Below are 23148 nucleotides of genomic sequence, written 5' to 3'. Positions count from 1 at the left end.
AATTCAGGTGCTATGCTACAGGATCGCTGGCTACCCATTATCCGCAGTGCCTGCCGCTAAAAGCTTGTACGATTTTGACTTGTCTTTTTTATATATTTCACGCTTCCCCCCCCCCCCCCAATTGGTTGTTGCATATGGCTACTTTTCTCGTGAACTTTATATCCTCCTTTTATTAATGTTATTTGTTGTGAATGTTCTAGCCTATTGATGGAGTGTTTTTGATCATTGCTATCATTTTTACTCTTTACCTATTGAATGATTTTCTTCGTCGTTTATAGTGTATTTTATATACCTGGTACCTTTGTTAGCCTATTACCTATTGATGTTGCATACATGTTTATATCACTTGCTATATATAGGTAGGTCTTTATTACTATTTATCACTTTATATAACCTTTGTTAATTAACAGATTTAGGTATAATTAGAATGTATATCGCCATAGACTACTACATACTACGATATGTAGTAGTCTATGATATCGCTTATGAGATATTTTCTTCTTTTTCATATATGTTAAATGTTCTATCATAGAATGTCACGTGCTATTTATCTATTTTACTATCTGTATTCTGTGACATGTCATTGTCTGCCAAAGACGAATCGCCCTAAATTTTGCGACCGATACCCCCGAACCCGATTACGATACGCTGACGAAGCTTTGTAATACAATTCGAAAGCTCCGACCCGAACGATTTCTTGTGGAGTAAAGTCCTCATTCAATTATTATATATCAGGATAGTATAAATCAAGTTATGTGGCCGAAGTATGTTGTATGGCGTAGGGATGTTACGCGTAATTTGATGGGTTTACCCGCTCTGCAAATATTCACAACTTTACAGGCCGCTGACCCCCTTCCCCCTCCCCTCCTCCCTCCTTGTCCCGGCGAGCGGTACGCCGGGAGAACTTACACGTGCATGGGGCCAGACCGTTTTCCTCCCTCTTTAAACCTTACCTCGTTTGCCTTCCGACCGAGCCACCCTCTGTCCCTTCACATTCCGATCCTAATTAGGGTCACCGCACCTGCCTGACGGACTGTCAACCACCCAGCGGGCGGTCGGTCCTGACGGGTCGGTGCTTACACGCAGAATATCGATATCATTGTACGAGAGAAATATTGATTCAAAATGTTTTTGATTCTTGTATATGTGCTGTAAATAAATGTTTCGATCTTAAAAAGCAACTACCCTCCGTAAATCACCCGGTCCTGTCAAGTCGGTGGGGTGTCATGGTCCTGACGAGTGAGCGCTTACAAGTAGGGGTGTGTGTATCTGTGTGTATACTGATGTGTGCACCGAGTGTTTATGTGTCCATAATACATGAAATCATGATCTGAGAAGCTTTTACCAAAAATGCAGTAAAAAAAACTTCACGAAAAGTAAATTCAGCTTGCCTAAAACGCAATTATTTTAGATGACCTAGGTTGACCCTGACCCTGACCTTGACATCTGTACATCGTCGAACAACGTGTTACATGATAGGTGGGAGGTAAGACTGGCAAAAAAGGCCGAAATCAAGGTGTCAAAAGCTCGCAAGGCCCATAGCCAACGCCAGATGTTGAGAATTGGTCATTTGGGTCATGACATGACCTGAAAAACAAGGTCATATCTCCGAAACCAAAAACCACAGAAACTTGAAATTTTCAGTGAACATCAAGAAACGATAGAGGAGCAGCTATATAAAAAATCAGGCTTCTAGCTCTAAAAATGTTGAGTGCAGAGCAGAAAGACTACCTGGGGGGGGGGGGGTGGCAACCCCCCCCCCCATGTGCGGGCGAGGGTTAATAAAAATAAGCTATTTGGAATGATGAATCCGTACTGTCCGTATTCAAATATCAGCATTAACCACACTGGTTAATCCAGTGGTATTTAGACCAAATAATGCTATTGAATGTTTTCCGTCCATGCGGTGAGGAACTGAGCATGGGGATGGTCTGGGGAGCAATATACGCCGATACGTTGACAGAACTTCATAGAATGCCAATAAAACAGGCTGTGAAGGTTCAAAAGAGCGTCTCTCAAATACTGTGAAGGTCACTCATGTCAGCGGGTAACCGTTTCTCAGAAAACATGCGTATTACCGTGAAGAAAATGCTCGAAAGCAGGTCAGAGGCCCTGTTTCGCAGCACTGGGCGTCATCAGGCACTCTTTAAAATGTACCCGAAACTGGCACAAATGCCACTTTCCTAGTTACTAGGACGAAGAGACATGGTTAAAGGACTAACCCAATTAAAAACCCATGCAAATTTCCGATTTATATTGGAATACGGCCCGAATGATCTGAGACCCGGCGGCCAGCATGACTGAGCTTTCGGTGTGGCTAAAATTGACATCTTCGCACATTTTCGTTAATTGGCCAGAGGTGGAGATCTCGGGGGGGGGGGGGGTCGGGGTGGGGGGGGGGGGGGTCAGGACCCCCCTGAAAACGAATTACTGCTATGTAAGTCAATGGTACTGCATCCAGCCCGCCTCCATCTGCCCGGCCTGGACCCCCCTGAAATTTTGACAGATCTCCACCCCTGTAATTGGCTCCAGTGTTCTTTGAGAAAACATGTCCTTTTGTATTTGATTGTATGCTAAATTGAACGGCGGTTCTTGTGAGGTGTAAATAAACGGCCTCAGTACACTTATTTAGATTTTATTGGAAGTTGAAGTGTTTAAAAACTTTTGGGACACCCTGTATAGTGGTCTATGGCTGTACGAGTATGTAGTGTACAATGAGACTCTTGCACCGAAACTGAAACTAACGGACTGCTGCATTGAGACTGAGGCTGATTGGTCTGACTGACTGTTACACTGATTATTATGTAGAATGTCGGACTCTTTAAACTGAGACTGAGGGACTCATACACTGAGACTGATTGGTGTACTGACGGTCTCATGCAGACACTGAGACTGAGACTGACCGACTAGCGTGTGCTTCTGTTTGATGTTCTCAGACGTCAGCTGGGCTCCGTATGTCGACACCGTTGACACAATTGATGCCAGTCAGTATGTGGAAGTTACTTATAATTCGACTGCCCAGGCGATCGAGTTCACGGCTCTGCCGTCTCTGTCTGGTGTCCGAGACTACAATCAGAAGGTGAGATTGAGAATATCATCATATTTATTTGTTAAATCGTATACGATTTTTTTGTACCTTTTCAGTGACGATGACGATGGGGCTGACAGAGTGTATGGAGTGCAAAAATTGCATATTGTAGACTAGTAGTAATTCTCCCTCTGATGTACCAAGATACGTGATAGGTAGTAGGTACATCTTTGACAATATCGTGCGGCCCATTAGTAATTAAGTAATTTTGTTACTTAATGCAAATGTTTTGCCATCATGCTGCTCATCGCTCATACCTTTACAGAAACGCTTCGTTTCATTCGTAATGGACTAGCTCTTTGGTTCATTGGCGGATCGAAAAAGGTGATAATGGACGCAGGTGGTATTGACTATTGGCGTAATTATGCCAAAATGTTCTCCAAATAAAAACTCGGAGTTTGCTTCCTTATGCTCTGCAGTGCATTATAAAGTAATGCATTATAAAGTGTGTTTCTGATAGAAACTGGGAAGTTGTCATTCTATGCGAGAAAAACGACAAAACTTTGTCAATTTTGGACGCAATGGGAGTGGCTTATGCCCAAAATACCCTCTTGGATCCGCCAGTGTTCTTTCTTTTGCCGTGTGCTAGCATATTGAGGCGATAATTGTTACATTCCGATAATTCCATCGGTTGGTGATTGTAACGCCGAGCGACTGCTGCGTTCCAGGGTTACCCGACACTTGCTCAGCTGACCGGCACCTGCCACATGATATGCGGAGGGGACGTAAGTACTGATGTTGGTTTTTGTAAAGCCCCCTCCGTACATATCATGTATTTAATACTCCCCCCCCTCTTCGAGGCCGGGAAGGGGGGCGTGGGCAAGAACGACTCCTTTGCCGCTTCACCTCTACTTGATATATGTACATAAAGTATAGAGCTTTGCATGCAGGAATAAGCATGTGTGCCGTTACAATAAGCGGCACATGACGCTCAGTATTTAAGGTTTCCGGTTAACCGGTGATCTCTGATTTCGGGTCAGAGAGCACATGACGCACATGACGCTCAGTATTTAAGGTTTCTGGTTAACCGGTGAACTCTGATTTCGGGTCAGAGAGCGAGGCCAAGCTGTCGGGACCCTTTTTGTTAAAGACTTGAGCAAAAATGGCCGCAAAGTAATGATAGAAGTATCATCACGTTTGATCCATCCAGCTGTGTCAAATAGTATCTCTTTTGTTAGGTTAACTTGGGTGTAGGTACTGTAGACCTCAGGTCAAGTTCAGGTCAATGCCGAGGAGGTCAGGATGCTTCTCGAGGTAAGTCATGCTGCATGCAATTCAATTCGGCAACTCATTTTGAGCTTATGTTTTCCGCTCTTGATTCAAAGAAACACTCCCATGAACCCAAGTTACTTCAGCGACGTAAGCGTAAGGTTAAGCTAGTGTGAGGTTAATTCAAAGCTAAGCATCAGGTCCTGCAAGAAAATTACGTTTTCAACTGAATATGTAAATAGGACGATGACAGACATGTAGTATATGATATGTTTCCAGCGCAAAATAAGCTGTTTCTATATTTTCCTATTGAATTAGGTATTATGGCGAGGTCATGGTAAGTTCAAGTGAATAACTTGGAATATCGTAACCTTCTTTATTGTTGCCGCTTGACTGGTTAACAATAACAGTAAATAATGCCTACTTCTACGGTAGCATCACGTTACACGTAGCATGTAGCATGTGGTAGCATCATCAACTATCAACATCGTATCTTTGCACTGTTTGGTCATGTGAGCTCTATTTGCTACATTTTCTCTCACTGACATCGGTGAAATTCGAAGTATTATCATCGAGCAAATATCGCATTGGTATTTGCTATTGATTTTTGCCTTGGTTCTATATCTCCAGTAGCTAGGAACCTACTCTTCATTTCAAGCTACCAAAAATGGCAAATGTTACGAGCGTAATCTTGACTCGAGGACAGGATAAAGTCGGGTCACATTGTTGGTGCGTGAGCTGTCAGTTGACTGCTTTGTCCGGGTGCAGTGCCTATCGTTGGTGAGCGGGCCGTTTCGTTGCAGAATGGTGAGTTCCAATTTATACTGCTAGTGCAGGACCGGAACACGGCCAGCCCGAAGTTCGGCGGCGACTTCTCCCGCAGTGTGGACGTGTCGGAAACGTTCCCCACCGGCATCGTCGTGCCCGACCTGATCATTTCCGCCTCAGGTAAGTGGATGTTTCTGTACCTATTTGGTGTTCTATTCAGACCAACGGAGGGCCCCAGGATACGGGGGGACGAGAGATTTCGCCATTCTGCATTTATGGCAACATTCGAAATTGTTGCAGGAAGCTTGATAGGCCTAAGCAAATGGCTGGGCGATCTGCTCTGACAAAATGTCAAGGAACAATGTTTTGGCCTAAATATCTAGTCGAAATTTAACCCGGCAGTTGCTGGGGTATTTCGCCACCCACCGTTTGCTGGGGGGGGGGGGGGAGGCGTTAAACGCCCCCAGCCACCAATAGGCGCAGAACCAATAGGCGCAGCGAAACGCACGAGGCGGCAAACGAAAGAACGCGACGAGACGCTTCAGATGAGTCCTTTAAGTTGAATTTTGAGGTCACAGGTCGGGTCAAGGTCAGGTCAAACACCTGAAATCGGGCTTTCAGTAGCATGGACTTCAGGACTTCGCAATGGGCGCCTCTCGTCATAAACTCTGTCAAAACGGTGCACAATCCATCATATAAGGCCTACAAGAGTGTCAGCCTCAGCTCTAGTGGTGTCAATCGGAACTTGAATCTTCGGAATTCCGATTTGGTCCAATGTCCAATTCGGAATTCGGTTGGACAATGACGGCAGGCGTTGGACAACTTTGAACAATCACTTGCTACACCTCAGCATTCTTATAAAGCAATCGTGTTTAACACTGATTGGCGAATAGAAAGCTCAGCTTTTGAGATGATTAACACATTAAAGCTGGTAATAGTACATTAAAACAATTAAATAACAGTGTTGAGTGTAAACTATTGCGTAGGTTTCGGACATCTTTGGACAAATGGCTGGCTTGGACATTTTTGGACGGACAATCGACGTAAGCATTGGAAATTGGACGGACATTGGACATACATTTTCTGAAACTGACACCACTAGTCAGCTCCATGTAGGGGTCAGTCAAGCATAGGTCAGGGTCAAGGTCAGGTCAACCGGGTAGGCACATATCCCCGAAAATCAAAACTGATATTTGCAGCCTGTGACACATGTTTTATGGGTAATTTGGGGCGTAGGGGAAAGTGGGTGTATTGCGCCCTCCTAACCAATTGCGCCCACCAACATTCCCACGGATTCAATGGCATGATTAGATTTTTGTGTTCGAAAACATTATTTTCACCACTGGATAGATCATTTTATGGCCCAAACTCTCTGATGAAGCCAATTAGCAAGCCTCATTACGCCTTCAAAGATGTTATGGCGTTTTCTTAACTATTTTGCAGTATTTTGAACCGTTGGCTATAAAAATTTGCGATATTTGTGTGATTTTCAGAGTGATATTTAGAAAGAAACCCCCTTTTTTCATTGTATTTCACTGAAACAGTAAACATCCTTCAACATCTTTATGACAACTTCTACGCTTTTATTAAAAAGTACCTCATTTTTAATTGCGCCCATGGCAATTGCGCCACGGGGGCGCAAATAGAATAATGGTGTAGTCATTGTATCACGACAGTATGAATGCATCATTAACTGATTGCAATAAAGCAGGAGTTTAAGGTCAGGCAAGGGAGCAGCCCGCTGTCGTCAGTCCGCAAATTATTTCTCTCGTCGAACTTATAATGCAGCTGCCATTTAGGCTACGGCTTGTGGTGTAATGGACAAAATACGACATTTTTAACATGGACTCAGGCGTGAGAAGTGACAGCTATGATAAAAAACTAAAAACTGATGTCATTAAGTTTTCAAAACGATAAAAATTATTAATTTTGCGAGAAACGATTGAAAATATAATTGTATAGGCGCATACGTTCACATATATCTAGTCAGTTACAGTAAACGTTTTCGTTGCACTTTTACAAGCGTACGGACACATATAAAGTTATCTACCTGGCCAAAAAACATCGCGATTTATATCTACATTTATTATTTATCCAGCCTGAATAACATTATAAATGTTTAAGTAAGCCGCAATGACATTAGACTGCCCGGGGTGTATGCATTCCGTCTCATTCACTTAGCCATGTTAAAGTATAGGGCGCAATTGGGTTCTAATTGCGCCATCCCCCTGGCGCAATTTACAGCAGTTGTTGGCAAATGCGCCCTTTTGCATGTTTCTGAAAAAGCAGCTGTCAGAAGCAAACAAAACATCCTCAATTGATCGGGAGGCTCTTAAATCGTAGCCAACGAGTTCCTCTTTGAAATGGTTACCAGTGCATGCTTATATTTCCAGCGGTTTTCTTACAAATAGAGTTTTTCGTTAAGGTGGCGCAATTCACCCTCCTTCCCCTATAGAACACGATGGTGACATTCATTTTATCATATGTGTACGTGTTTGGCTCAAAAAGCTCAATTTAAGAAATACATGTATCATGGTCGTGAAGTAGTCACGAGAAATTGCCAAGATTCAGTTCAAGATTTTGGAAAATGCGAAACGATAATCAATAATCGAAGATAACCATTTGATCGTTCATGGTATTGGCAGTCTAATAGCGTTTACGGCATGTCTGTATGTCTATTCTGTGATTTTATATGATTTTTTGAACATATGCCGTTTTTGGTCGAAAACTCAGAAATCATGACGTCACTAAGACCTCGATATCTCAAATATTTTCCGACCGATTTTTTTGAAACTTTGTCACAATACACTTCAATCAATTCCCTACAGGTACTCAAAATTTGGCGCGCCTGCGGCGCGCTGTTTTTATGCTATGGCCCGGCGAAAAAAATGGGGGCGTTTAACGCCCCCCCCATCAACTCGCGGGTTAAGACAGGCACGGTTCGTCGGAAGGTCATCTCAGGCTCAAAAGAAACGGTATATACCATTCGAAAGCTGACGGTGAGCTGAATCCAAAAGTGTAACTTTTATCAAAATCGATCGATGGCCTTTTTTTGAAAATTGCGTTTTTGGAAAAACTTATTAATTTTGTAATCGACGGGCTGTCCCGGGCATTCTTGAAAAAATAAACATGTTTTTTCGAGTTACAGTGAAAGCTGAACGCCAAAAGAACAATGTTTAGCGAAGCAATATTTCCTAACATTAATATGCGTCTCCCACAGCCGACAATAAGGCGCAATCACACAGCTCAGTGTCACGATGGACCAAATTCAGCCACACAGAAGCGTGAAATGACCCTTATCGACTCGCAGACCCGGCGCTCTCGGCCCGCCTGACCGGCCACGGAAAGAACGTTCGGCTCTCGTTCTACTAAACAATTTTTCTTATACATGTTTTGTTCCCTCCAGCTGCGCTCAGTGCCAGCGCAGGGGAAGTGAGCGGGGTTTCACTGTCAGAGGCTGTACTGGTGACAGCTGCTCGGCCGCGCGACCGGTCAAAGGTTACCCCGCCCCACCGGGCGCTACCCCCACTCCACCCGAGCTGAGGCCGGTGCAACCTCTGACATTTCAGCGCGGCCAATTTTCCTAATATGGGCATGATACCAAGCTCAATTGAGCAAAGTAGACATGAACAAATGCAAATTCATGCATGATGTGAAGATGACAGAACAATGAATTTTCTTCACAGGTATCCTGAATAACTGTAATAGCGATGTGGACAGTTAAACTGACAATGACATTTGTTTAGTAGAACGAGAGCCGAACGTTCTTTCCGTGGCCGGTCAGGCGGCCCGAGAGCGCCGGGTCTGCTAGTCGATAAGGGTCATTTCACGCTTCTGTGTGGCTGACTTTGGTCCATCGTGACACTGAGCTGTGTGATTGCGCCTTATTGTCGGCTGTGAGAGACACATATTAATGTTTGGAAATATTGCTTCGCTAAATATTGTTCTTTTGGCGTTCAGCTTTCACTGGAACTAAAAAAATACATGTTTATGTTTTCAAGTATGTCCGGGACAGCCCGTTGAATAAAATATTATAAAGTTTTTACAAAAACGCAATTTTCAAAACAGGCCATCGATCGATTTTGATAAAAGTTACACTTTTGGATTCAGCTCACCGTCAGCTTTCGAATGGTATATATCGTTTCTTTTGAGCCTGAGATGACCTTCCGACGAACCGTGCAGGACAGGCCGAGTCTAAAGTTCCTCGCGAGGCACGGGCCAACAAACTGCTCTTCATCTCCAGATGCTGATGCCGACGCGACAAACTATGAACTGACCTTTGCGATCAAAGGGGACAGCCCGTTCAGTCTGACCGAGCCTGTGAAGACCGGCGACGTGCTGCCCACGTACACGACCCAGCTGAAGCTGGCCGCGACTCTGGACTATTCGAAGAACAAGACGTACCAGCTGACCGTCACCGCCAAGGTGAACAGGGACGCCGGCAGCCGCGGAGACAGAACGGAACGTGCCGTCAACAGTTATCATTGTGCTGCTGTTATCGTTGTCGTAAAACGGAAGATCTGGCTAATTGCCAGCTAGTAACTTCCCCCTACCCCGACCAGGGCCTCGGCCTGTCGGGAGCAAAATTCTAAAAAAAAAAGTTATCGTTGTCGATTCAGCATGCATGAATGGCTGCCTGCTAGCAATGTAGAGTCGTAACCCGCCATTGACTGAGGGGGAGCTCCCCCTGCCGCCTTTTCGCGATAACTCAAGAGCTTATCACGTAATCACCCTAAAATTTACTGCAGCTTTTCATGCAATTTTTTTTTTTTGTATCAGATAACGTCTTTTGAACATTGTGCTTGTATTAGTAAAAAATGAGGTACGACTCATTTGAGACGTCCCTACACGCCATTTTTGGCCGAAAAAATGCATTTCTTATGAACTGTCTGCAAGACCGTGCCTGAAACTTCATTTAGATTTCGGATTTACTTTTTTGTGACGTGCCAGCACCTGAAAGGTTATTTTTAACTCATGCTACAAAATTTTACCTGAAATTCAAATATCGAAATAAAAAGTAGAGTATTCTCTTAAAATCATTTCACGCCAGGCCCAACTGGTTTGATGCTCCTACTCTGTCTGCGTGTGCCCGCAATACCGTTGTCCCCAGGACCCGGGAGGCAAGTCAGCTGATGTCACGATCACAGTCAATGTCAAAGACGAGGACACGCAGCAGCCCAAGTTCGATAAGGACATCTACACCGCCACCGTGGATGACCCAGAGGTCAGTGGTGGCTGAGGTGCCCATGTGACCCCACCTCCAGCCTATCCCGAAGGGGTAGAGCGGGCTCTGCATGCTCTACATGGGCGACGTGAGACGTCCAATAGCCCTAGTAGATTTCCTCTTTAATTAGGTATATATTGAACAGCAGATCACATCGGATGGGTGAGTGTTATAAAAGAAAACAAAGAAATGCCGCACCTCAGTAAAGCACAAAGGATAATTTTACATTTTTAATTTCGGTGTGTGCAGCTCATTCATTTTTATAAATGTTTACTTCGAGCATGTATGCTTCAAGTAACTATAATGTTTAACGTGCTTTTGTCTGCCAGAAATTATATTTGTAGGATGCGCCTTAGTGAACGGTCATATGAAGGAAGCAAAGAGCCGCACAAGCTAACTTACCTTTTTTCCTGCATGTCCGATTATTTTCAGACTCCTGGGCAGTTGGGGGTCAGCATAAGCGCCACGGATCCCGACGCTCCTGGAAACTTAACATACACTCTGATTATGGATTCCTCTGGAGGTAGGTCCATATCGTATGTCTTTGAAATAAGACGAGCTTTTGAGACTTTTGGAGCATCGTAAGGGAGGCGGCTTGTATGAGTTCATCTAAAAATTTCAAGTGATCTAACAAATCGGACACAATTTTGCTCTTGAATATTTGATAACCTGCGATGGAGCAATAAAGTAGCGTGCTGAATTTGCAGCCGGCCTATTTGAGGTGGACGGTGGCTACTGACAATGTTTGAGCACTGTTTGACATTGGCTGATTGTTGTGCACTTTCTCTTTCAGGTACCTATAAGAAGTACTTCTCGTTGGACCCGGCCACTGCAGAGCTGAACCTTACTCAGCCAATCAGCGATATGTTGCAGCCTTATGACACCACCGTCACATTCACTATTGAGGTGGGGTCATCATTCATCAGGTGAAATCGCGGCTGTGGTGAGATCACTATTTAGAAAAATCACTATTGACTTGACATCAGGGCCCTGTTCATGAAGTCTGCGGTCGCTGCGGCCGGCCGCAGGTTCTAAGCCCCGCCCATTTTTGAAACGTCATCACTCACTCAGCCGCAGCAGCGTTCCATGAACAGCGCCTGCTGCCGAAATAGTTTCCAACAATTGTTTACAACTGACGCACACCGCTAGATAATTTGTTTACAAAATCGTCTCCATGACAACACGGCTTGCGCCTATTTGACTTCAGTGCGCCAAGTTCAGAGCAATTAATTTTCTTGCGGCTCGGCGGTCGCTGGATTGCGGCCGCAGAGATCGCAGCGGCCGCAGCAAAGTGACGTCATACATTCGTCATACTACATGAGCCCCGCCCCTTTTCGTGACGTAACAACCCGGCTGACCGCAGCGACCGCAGCGGCCGCAGCGACCGCCGGGGTTCATGAACAGGGCCCAGTTTTGAGCAAGCATGTGCATAGATCCGAGAAATTGGTTCATGGGGTCTGATCCTACGGCTATTAATTTCGGATCCGATGGAATCATATATTCAGGTCTCTCGTTTGTCGAAAGATCCATTGGGATCATAGAGCTGAGCCTATTTCTCTTCCAGAGATCCGGTGAGGTCATAAATCTTACCTCAATCTTAATTTATCAACACAGAAATCCTCGAAAAACACTTGGGATATTGGGCATTTATTCCTTTTTGGGGATCTTATGCAATTACAGACATCACATCAAAACTCAGTGTATATGTTACATACATCACAACTTATAGTTTAGTAGTAGGTACACATCAGAACTTATGGTTTATGGCACTTATTGACACAAAACCACCCGGAAAAATGGTTTCCAGTTATATCCGCGTCAATATGGGAATGCGTGATTTGGTGTCCTTGAATCCTTGCCCCGTGCTGTGATCTTTTGTGCATTTTGGCCTATTTTTCCTTTATAGCTATACCTAATACAGCAAAGGCGGATCTTAACCCGCGCATGACTGGGGTATTTTCCATAACGCGAGTGACTGAGGGGGAGCTCTCCAGAGCCCCTCCTATCTCAGAAACTACCCGGCCGATCGTTAAAATTCAAACGGCGTCTGATAGCCCTGGAAAACTGTCGAGCGAAATCTTTTTCATTGACCTCGAGGTCACCAATGATGTCACAGGTCAGGTCAAAGTAAAAATTATCGGCATTTTTGCTTGTTCACAATTATAGGCTCTGACCACCGTTAACAAGGCCGATCAGGCTCATTTTTTGTTTACACACTCCTTGATATATGCCTTAGATACTCTGAGGGTACCGAACTTTTACTTCGATTTCTTTTTTTCAGGTCAAGGCCAGGTCATCTTAGGTCACGAAAATTGTTTATCATGTATCAGTCACGTGACACATGTTTCATGGTCCATTTTACTTGTAGATTTCGAAAACAATGTCGTCTGTGTCATTTGAGGTCATTTTCAGATGAATTTACCGGAGGTCAGGTCACTTTCAGGTCAGAAAAGATCAAATTTTGAAAATGAAATTTTTCAACAACAAAGGTGCCTATCAGATGCAGTTTGAGCTGGGGAACACGATGCTGCCATTTATATTGCTGTAAGATGTCAAAAACGTACTAAAAATGGTTTTGAAAAATATATTTTTGTAAAATTTTGACAATAATGCAAATAACTTGGCTATTTTTGAAGGTATTGGGCTAAAACTTACTAGAGTAGTTCATCAGTGTGTGTTCCATCACATACATTCCGGTTTTTGCGAAAAATTGAAAACTTTTGAAAGAATAAAAAATACATTGTTTGTAATTATAAAAACATATTTTTCAAAATGTTCACAATTTTGAAAATTCGAGATGGCAGTTTGATAGCTACGTTTATGTGTAGTCCAATGATGCAAAGTAATTGGATCTAGCTTTAACCTTCGCCCCAGTGGGGGGGGGGGGGCATATGTTTCCACCCTGTCGCGTTTTTTGCGTGTGAATAAAAAACCGCGGCGCGTAGCGCCGCGCCGCTTGGGGTAGCTTTTGGTACATCAATTTTGGACAATGTGTGAAATTTTTGACCCCAGGTCATGTCAGGTCAGGTCACCAGGTCAAGTTAACTGACCATGCCTAAAAAAAGTTTGCAATCCCGTCCAGCCTGCAGTGTTTGTCAGAAAGGTTTTAAACTTGGAGGATTGCATGCTGTTATAAGCGCCTACAATTTGTATATCTCGGATTTTTTATATCCGTGACCTAAGGTCAGGTCAGTGGCGTGACCTTTCCATTACAAGTCAATGGAGAAAAATGAAAATGCCTCTAGATCCGTGTGTACGCATAGGAACAGTCCAAATATTTCAGAATCACAATGATTTAGTCCACTCGTGATGACCAAGGTGTCATTTTTGCTGATAGCCTCTAGAAAGGTCATCCAAGGTCATTTGAGGCTACAAATCGACTGATAAGCAGCATGACCTTTTCCGGTCAGATCATGACCTTGACCTGAGGTCAAATTTTCAAGTTGACCTTTCAAGGTCAAATTATAGTTCATTCGACGCGTCTCAGCAAGGGGAGCACGATTCTGGCAATAGAAATGTCGTGGCTTTTTGTAGTCGAAAGTTATTGTCGAAAAACACTTTTCGTAAAAACAGCTATTTTTGGAGTTTTTGCCCTCTGGAGGCTAAACCGTTGACCTGAGGTCAATATTGATAATGACCTTATCAAAAGAAGAGTTCAAAAGCTATCGATTGCTTTTCAATGTGTTTTTCTAGCGACCATAGTTCCTGAGATAGCGGCATGTTTTCTGAAAAATAACATGACAATTGGCAAATCTTGACCTTTGATGACCTCTGGTGACCCCAATATTGCTCTAAGGTGAAAATGACCGAAATAATTTCAAACGTACGCATTGAGAGCTATCGACTGCTTGTTACCGCGTCTTTCTAGCCCTCTTAGTTTTTGAGTTAGAGGTGGGTGGTAACATATGCCCCCCCCCCCACTAGGGCGAAGTTGGCTGAGACCGCCACTGGGGCGCGGGTTAAAACTAAGCTCTTGAGAGCGTTTGCCGTGATTCAATATTCTGCATCTAAATCGGCCGACATGATGTCACTCTGACGTCATTTCCGGCCACACTATGGTAGCTAGAAAGTCGAAATTTTAACCCGCGCCCTGATGGGGTCTGCCGAGCAACGCGGTCTGATGGGGGGAGGGCATTTTGGCCCCCCCCCCCTAAGATCTCGAGAACCACGCAACATAGCGACAAGCGGCAAACGGCGTTGGATAGCCCCAACGGGGAACTATCTTGTGACCGAATTTCATTGACCTAGGTCAAACCGATGACGTCACAGGTCAGGTCAAAGGTCGAATTTTCACCGTTTACAGGCATTTCAAGAAATACGTTGTAAAATCGAGTAAAATGCATTTCATTGAAAATCATCGATGGGGAAATGCTCGTCAAACACATATTCTGCTATTTGAGGTCACTGATACCAGGTCAGGTCACTGAGGTTCACAAATTAAAAATATCATGTGATGCATGTTTTATGGTCCATTTTATATGCCAAATGCGATTATGTGGGACAGGAAGCCCTTGGGGTCAGTTCAAATTATGTTTTGGTGAAGGTCAGGTCAAGGTCAGGTCAAGGTCAGGTCAAATTAGGTCAAATTTCAAAGTTGATATTTTTGCATAAAATGGGCATCGATTCGATGCAGCTCGTCACGGGGAGTTGAATGGTGGTCTCTGTTTTGCGCTACGTGGTCTAGAATTGCTAAAAAGTGAGTTCAAAAATTTGACGTCATCAATTTTTAACAGTTTTTTCGCTATAACTTGGCCAAAAAAAGAGGTATCGATCTGAAATTTTGTATGTATATCGAAGAGCAAAGGGACTATTTTATATATTCCGTTTTTTTTCGAAATTCGATTTTTTTGGGAAATTTTTTGAGTTTTTCTAAAACAATCAATTTTTTTGATTTTTTGGGGTTAAAATCCCAAAATTGGAAAATCCGAGATCGCAGTTTTGTAGCGCCGTCTTTTCTCTACACAACCACATAAAGAACTTTAAAATTGCTTGTTAACTGTAGAATTGGTGAGCGTTTCACGATGTCATGATTTTGCTCATTTTTACTCGAACATGACCTCAGTTTGACCTCAATAACTCCTGACCGGAGGTGACCTGTGACTTGAAATTTTGTTTGAAGGTGTCAAATTGATGCCCGGTAAGGTACCGAAAATTTGGCGGCGCTGCGCGCCGCCGTTTTCTCGCTATTTAAGAAAAACCACAGGGGGCCAAAATGGCCCCCATCAGGGCGCGGGTTAACACAAGGTGTCAAATCAATGCCGCTGAGGGTACTGCAAGTTTCGTATCGATCCGTCAAACGGTTTAGAAGATATTGCCGAAAAATGGGAGGGGGCAGTCATGCGCGGGTTAAGAGACAATTTCTTTTACTTAAGTAGGTCAGAGGTCAGGTCAAGGTCAGGTCAAGTGAGGTCAAATTTTGAAGTTGATTGTTAAGACCTAAAAAGGTGTCTACCTGATGCAGTTTTTCACGGCAAATCGAATGGTGCTATTTTTGTTTAAGCACGAGGTCTAAATCTTCCAATTTTTTTTTCTCCAAAACTTGATGTGTCGTGACGCCATAAAATTTGAATAACTCCCACATTTTTGAACCGATTCTTTTAAAAATTGGTATGTAGGTGCACATAGACGACTTCTCTGACATGTATTCCGGTTTTTTCGATACATTCAAAATTTTGGACTTTATAATTATTAAAAAAAAAGTCAGTAAAAAAAAATTGGGCCAAAGTCCAAGGTTTCAAAAAACCAAGAAAGTCATTTGATAGACAAAGTATAATCACGTTTAAACTTTTCTATTACGTCTTGATTCCTTTCAAAATGAGGATGTTAGCGGCATTTGAAGTTTTACCGTTTTTGAGGCGAAAATGGCGTGACTTGATGTCACTTAAACGTCATTTTCTAAAACAAAATCGACAGATTTCGCTCAAATTTTCAGGGAACGTGTTAAATTGATGTATGATAAGGCACTAAAAGTTTGACGTTGCTGGCGTAACGCGTTTAGAAGTTATTGGCGAAAAGCGGGAGGGGGGGACAAATTCTGCTCCCCCTCAGCGGGGCGCGGGTTAAAAGTGCGGCAAACGATACGCGCATTTCAGGATATACATATAACCACAGTAATAATTGTCTTTTACCTACCAAGTTTTTAGTAAATCGCTAGATCGGCGTTGACGTCACAAATTCTAAGGGGGCATTCAAATGCATTAATCCCTTAGAATCTGAAAACTGCAATTTTGAAATTAAATCTCTCCGAATAAAGCATTTCTCGATGTTCTGAGTGCCCGAACCGGTAAGTACAAGCCAGGGACTTAACATGGAACCTAACTTACCATAACATGCATTAGCGGACCTTTGGCTATCTAACTTGGGATGGTCACTTAACCCTCGCCCCGTTGGGGGGGCCATTTTGGCCCCCCCCCTGTGGTTTTTCTTGAATAGCAAGAAAACGGCGGCGCGCAGCGCCGCCAAATTTTCAGTACCTTCCCGGGCATCAATTTGACACCTTCACACAAAATTTCAAGTCTTAGGTCACCTTAGGTCAGGAGTTATTGAGGTCAAACTGAGGTCATGTTCGAGCAAAAATGAGCAAAAAACATGCAATCTTGAAACGCTCACTAAATCTACAGTTATCAAGCAATTTTAAAGTTCTTTATATGGTCTAGTAGACAAAAAGCGGCGCTACAAAACTGCTATCTCGGATTTTCAAAATTTTGGGTTTTTGACCCCAAAAAATTCAAAAAATTGATTTTTTTAGAAAAACTAAAAAAAAATCCAAAATTTTTCCGAATTTCGAAAAAACCGGAATATATGTGATAGTCCCTGCGCCCTTCTATATACATACCAAATTTCAGATCGATATCTCGTTTTTTGGCCAAGTTATAGCAAAAAAACTGTTCAAAAATGATGACGTCAAATTTTTGAGCTCAATTTTTAGCGATTCTAGACCACGTACGGCAAAACAAAGACCACCATTGAACTCCCCGTGACGAGCTGCATTGATTCGATACCCATTTTATGCAAAAATGTCAACTTTGAAATTTGACCTAATTTGACCTGATCTTGACCTGACCTTGACCTGACCTTGACCAAAACGTGACCTAGGCTGGCCCCAAACGCTGCCTGACCCACATAATCGCATTTGTCATGTGAAATGGACCATAAAACATGTATCACACGACACTTTCATATTGTGACCCCCCAGTGACCTGACCTCTGTGACCTGACCTGGTATCAGTGACCTCAAATAGCAAAATATGTGTTTGAAGAACATTTCCCCATCGATGATTTTCAATGAAATGCATTTTACTCGATTTTACAACGCATTTCTTGAGATGCCTATAAACGGTGAAAATTGGACCTTTGACCTGACCTGTGACGTCATCGGTTTGACCTAGGTCAATAAAATTGGGTCACAAGGTAGTTCCCAGATAGGGCTATCCAACACCGTTTGCCGCTTGTCGCTAGGTTGCGTGGTTCTCGAGATCTTAGGGGGGGGCCAAAATGGCCCCCCCCCAACGGGGCGCGTTGCTCGGCAGAGCCCAACGGGGCGCGGGTTAACCCTCGCCCGTATGGGGGGGGGGTGAACGGACCCCCCTCGGTTTTTCGCGAATAATTCGCATAAAAAGCGGGCGATCGTGACGAAACTTTCAGTACCCTAGGGTTGATCAATTGTACACCTACCCTAAAAATTTCATGACGCTGACCCAAATGACCTTGGACCTGTGACCTAGTTTCCGAGACCATGTTTGGCGGGAATCGCGATTCGGCGTATGTCGGCTCGCATTAGCCGCGCGTTTTCGTGGCTAATGCGAAAACGCGTTAACGCGAAAACGCGAAAACGCGCGTTTTCGCGCGTTTCGTCAACCCTAGAGCAGCCACAAAACCCCAGAGCAAGCACACTTTACGACGTTCTGACAGGTCCCGATTTTCTTGACCTTTGGGTCATTGACCTGACCTGGAAGATCGTCCAATGACCTAGGACCTTAAAACTGCGCGTCATCGACTTGCTCTCGTCACGGGCAACACGCTCGTTTTTTTCCGCGAAGCTCTAGCTCGGTCAGGGGTGAAACGGCAAGGTGGGGTCCCACGGACCCCCAAAACGTTCACGGCTGGAAAAACACCAGTACGGGCGAGGTTCAACCCTCGCCCGTATTGGTGTTTTTCCAGCCGCGAACGTATACCCCCCCTTGCCGTTTCGCCCCTGATCGAGCTAGAGCTTCGCGGAAAAAACGAGCGTGTTGCCCGTGACGAGAAAAAGCCGATGATACCCAATTTTAAGATCCTAGGTCATTGGTTGACCTTCCAGGTCAGGTCAATGACCCAAAAGTCGGGAAAATCGGGACCTGTTAGAAAGTCGTAAAGCGTGGTTGCTATGGGGTTTTTCGGGGTGCTGATCACGAATATCATGTTAGTTTTGATCACAGATGATGTTTTCATGCATTTAGGCCAGGTCGGGTCAGGTCAGGTCAGGTCAATCAGTAAGGGTATTCGTAGTAGGTGGCAACCGCCTCTGACAGCTTCGTAACATGTTACGAAGGTGCCAAAACTACTTCGTAAATGTTCATATGGTTGCTAAATTCGAATTCAGCTCCAAAAACTGGCCTAGAAACATGTAAAACTTGAAAAAGTGAACCGAGGTCATCAAAGGTCAATGACCTGACCTGACCTTCCGGTGACCTTGACACCCATCCTAATGCATGGGAGCAACATCATATCCCATGTTTGAATGCTTAAAACCACGAAAAGACTGCAAACGCGCGGCTAATGCGAGCCGACATACGCCGAATCGCGATTCCGGCCAAACATGGTCTCGAAAAGTAGGTTACAGGTCAAAGGCCATTAAGGTCAGGGTCATGAAAATTTTAGGGTAGGTGTAAAATTGATTAACGCGAGGGTACTGAAAGTTTCGTCGCGATCGGCCGCTTTTTACGCGAGTTATTCGCGAAAAACCGAGGGGGGTCCGTTCGAGCCCCCCCCCCTATACGGGCGAGGGTTAAAGGGACCCTCCCACCTTAACATTAGATTTGAGTTGAGATAGCCAAATTGGGGTCCCTGGCTCACAATTACCGGTTTCGGCACTCACAACATCGAGAAATGCCTTAAATCGGAAATATTGAATTTCAAAATTGCAGCATTTTGATTCAGAGGGGCTAATGCATAGGAATACCCCTCTGAATGTGTGACGTCAGCGCAGATATCTAACGATTTTTAAATGTTTGACTAAAACGTTTTGTAGCACGCAGTGGTATATGCTGCTCTGCGCGCAACAAGTGCCGCACTTTCAGCTGCCAAACTATTGCTTCCAAATAAAGTCGCTAGGAACAGCGGAGATCCCAAAAAGTAAAGAAAAGTAAAAGTATAATATCTTGAAAACCGGTGAATATTTTTCGGTGAAATTTGGTAGATATTCGTTTTCGCTCTTTCTGAACCGAGCGACATCACTTCCATGCCAATTTTATAAACTTTTTTGAAGGTGGGAGGGTCCCTTTAACCTGCGCCGGACCGGTGTTCGGCGCCAACCGCGCCCGGCCGGGGGTGTCTAAACACCCCCGCCCCCCATCTACCTCGGCTCCTGGGCCACGTAGCACTTACTGCAGACATGTGCAATGGATCCGAGTGATGGATCTATGATCTCAGCGGATCCCGAAGCAAACTGCACCTGTTAGGATCTATGATCTCACTGGGTCCGGCGTGAACATTTTTACCCTGGATTTATGATCTCATAGGATCTGACGATAAACCAAAAAACGTGAGATCCCACCATGCACAACATTTGAAACTTCCAAGTGTTTCTAACTATGTCAATAAGTGCCAGAAAACTACGGATCGAGACGTGCAATCACATAAAATCACTAAAAAAGAACGTTTTTGAGTTGTAACAAGTGATTTTATCCGTCCAGTAGTTTCGGAGATAATGGGGGGGGGCAAAAAATGCTCCCTCCCCTTACCGCGCGAAAGGTACCCGGGAGGCCCACCGCCTGCCGGGTTAACCCGCGCCCCAGTGGCGGTCTCAGCCAACTTCGCCCTAGTGTGGGGGGGGGGGGGCATATGTTACCACCCACCTCTAACTAAAAAACTAAGAGGACTAGAAAGACGCGGTAAAAAGCAGTCGATAGCTCTCAATGCGTACGTTTGAAAGTATTTCAGTCATTTTTCACCTTAGAGCAATATTGGGGTCACCAGAGGTCATCAAAGGTCAAAATTTGCCAATTGTCCTTATATTTTTCAGAAAACATGCCGCTATCTCAGGAACTATGGTAGCAAGAAAAACGCATGGAGCAGCCAACGATAGCTTTTGAACTCTTCTTTTGAAAAGGTCATTATCAATATTGACCTCAGGTCAACGGTTTAGCCTCCAGAGGGCAAAAACTCCAAAAATAGCTGTTTTTACGAAAAGTGTTTTTCGACAATAACTTTCGACTACAAAAAGCCACGACATTTCTATTGCCAGAATCGTGTTCCCCTTGCTGAGACGCGTCGAATGAACTATAATTTGACCTTGAAAGGTCAACTTGAAAATTTGACCTCAGGTCAAGGTCATGACCTTACCGGAAAAGGTCATGTTGCATATCAGTCGATGCGTCTCATTAAGACAAACACAATGAGACCATCCCCAGCGTTCTATCTCTTTCCAATCGCGAGTTATTGGCAAAAAACTGTTTGTAGCCTCAAGTGACCTCGGATGACCTGTCTAGAGGCTATCAGCAAAAATGACACCTTGGTCATCACGAGTGGACTAAATCATTGTGATTCTGAAATATTTGGACTGTTCCGATGCGTACACACGGATCTAGAGGCATTTTCATTTTTCTCCATTGACTTGTAATGGAAAGGTCACGCCACTGACCTGACCTTAGGTCACGGATATAAAAAATCCGAGATATACAAATTGTAGGCGCCCATAACAGCATGCAATCCACCAAGTTTAAAACCTTTCTGACAATCACTGCAGGCTGGACATGATTGCAAACTTTTTTAGGCTTGGTCAGTTAACTTGACCTGGTGACCTGACCTGACATGACCTGGGGTCAAAAATTTCACACATTGTCCAAAATTGATGTACCAAAAGCTACCCCAAGCGGCGCGGCGCTACGCGCCGCGGTTTTTTATTCACACGCAAAAAAACGCGACAGGGTGGTAACATATGCCCATAGGCGGCGGAACAATTTGAGACAAGGGGGGGGGGGGGCACCAGCTCAAGGAGCCAAACCTAGGGTACCCCCAAATCCTGTTTTCTCATCGGATTCAGGCCACTTATTTTTCGCCACAGCCCTGGCATGATGATTTTTTTTTTACTAAACGAAAATGGCAGTTCACCCCCGTATGTGTGGTTAACTGTAAGCTGATCCTCAAGTACCTATGAGTTTGTCTCTTCCTTATTGTCGTTTGATAAATTCCATTTATCCTACATGTATCAAATTCCCAAGAAGCCATCGCAGTACTTATCAGTGGCGAATCTCAGGGGGGAGGTCACATGGGTCATGACTTAGGGCCTGGGGTCACCACATGCCTGCCAGGAGCACCACAGGCCTGACAGCGACAGGGGCACTACAGGCCCGCCAGGGGCACCACAGGCCTAGCAGGGGCACCACGGGCCTATCAGTGGCACCGCAGGCCTGTCAGGAGCACCATCGGCCTAGCAAAAGCACTACAGGTCTTCCAGGGGCACCACAGACCTGCCAGGGGCACCAGAGGCCTGCCAGGGGCACTATCGAATTCACAGGGGAACCACCGGCCTCGCAAGGGCACCATGGGCCTGTCAAGGGCACCACAAGCCTGTCGTTGGCACTTTAGGATTGTCAGGGGCACCACAAACCTGTTAAGGGCACCTGCGTTCTAACAGGAGCACCACATGCACAGGCTCGCCAGGGGCACCACAGACCTGCCAAGGCCCAGGGACACCACAGGCCTAGCAAGGACACCACAGGCCTGTCAGGGGCACCACGGGCCTGTCAGGGCCCATGGGCACCTAAGTCATGTCAGGGCCCACCGTAGGCTTGTCAGGGGGCAGGGTAGGTAGGTACCACAGTCTTTCCAGGGGCACCAGCGGCCTAGCAGGGGCACCAGTCATCACATGACTAACCAAAAATAAAGAAAATAAAACAACTGAAAATAGGGCACCACCAAAATTAAGTGGCCGAAATCCGTTGAGGTTTTAATTTTGGGTATAGGTAGGGGCACCACTTCGATTCATGACCCTCCCCTTGGAGTTTTCCCGAATCCGCCCCTGGTACTAATACATCAAATTTAAGGGGGGGGCACCTTGCTATTGGTGCCCCCCTTGCAGAATTCAAGGGGGGCACGGTGCCCCGGTGCCCCCCCCGTTCCGCCGCCTATGCATATGCCCCCCCCCCCCCACTGGGGCGAAGGTTAAGTTATGTTCGGGTGAAGGTCTGGTCTGGTCAAGGTTAGGTCAAATTTCAAACTTGATATTTTTGCATAAAATTGGTACTGATTCGATGCAGCTCGTTACGGGGAGTCTAATGGTGGTCTTTGTTTTGTACTACGTGGTCTAGAATTGACAAAATGAGTTAAAAATGTGACATCATCAATGTTGAACAGTTTTTCGCTATAACTTGGCCAAGAAGGAGGTGCCGATCAAAAATGTTGGTATGTAGATAGAAGAGCGCAGGGAGTATCATATATATTCCGTGGGATTTGTTTGCGTTTTACTAAAAAAAATCATTTTATATTTGGGGCAAAATCCTAAAATTTTGAAAATCCGAGATAGCAGTTTGATATAGATAGTCAGATGTTTGTCTTTGCTCTACACGACCACATAAAGAACTTTGAAATTGCTCGTTAACTGTAGCTTTTGTGAGCGTTTCAATATTTCGTAATTTTTGCTCATTTTTGCTCGAACATG

At 44.6% G+C, this 23148-nt stretch overlaps 1 protein-coding gene across 1 annotated transcript in view; it reads left to right on the top strand.

The window, feature by feature from the left end:
- Nucleotides 1-2936: 2936 nt before the first annotated feature.
- LOC122372922 (mucin-17-like) overlaps nt 2937-23148 on the top strand; it is a gene marked incomplete at its 5' end in the record, with an annotated part of 41568 nt that continues 21356 nt past the window's right edge. The window contains 7 exons of the mRNA XM_043350606.1: nt 2937-3079; nt 3757-3813; nt 5101-5245; nt 9309-9490; nt 10176-10289; nt 10722-10812; nt 11083-11195. Of these exons, the coding sequence (XP_043206541.1) occupies nt 2937-3079; nt 3757-3813; nt 5101-5245; nt 9309-9490; nt 10176-10289; nt 10722-10812; nt 11083-11195 (845 nt within the window). The remainder of the gene's footprint in view (nt 3080-3756; nt 3814-5100; nt 5246-9308; nt 9491-10175; nt 10290-10721; nt 10813-11082; nt 11196-23148) is intronic.

This window comes from Amphibalanus amphitrite, unplaced genomic scaffold, assembly GCF_019059575.1.
Source record: "Amphibalanus amphitrite isolate SeventyFive unplaced genomic scaffold, NRLGWU_Aamphi_draft 000037F_arrow, whole genome shotgun sequence".
Classification (NCBI taxonomy): Eukaryota; Metazoa; Arthropoda; class Thecostraca; order Balanomorpha; family Balanidae; genus Amphibalanus; species Amphibalanus amphitrite.
This window is presented reverse-complemented; position numbering and strand designations above follow the sequence as displayed.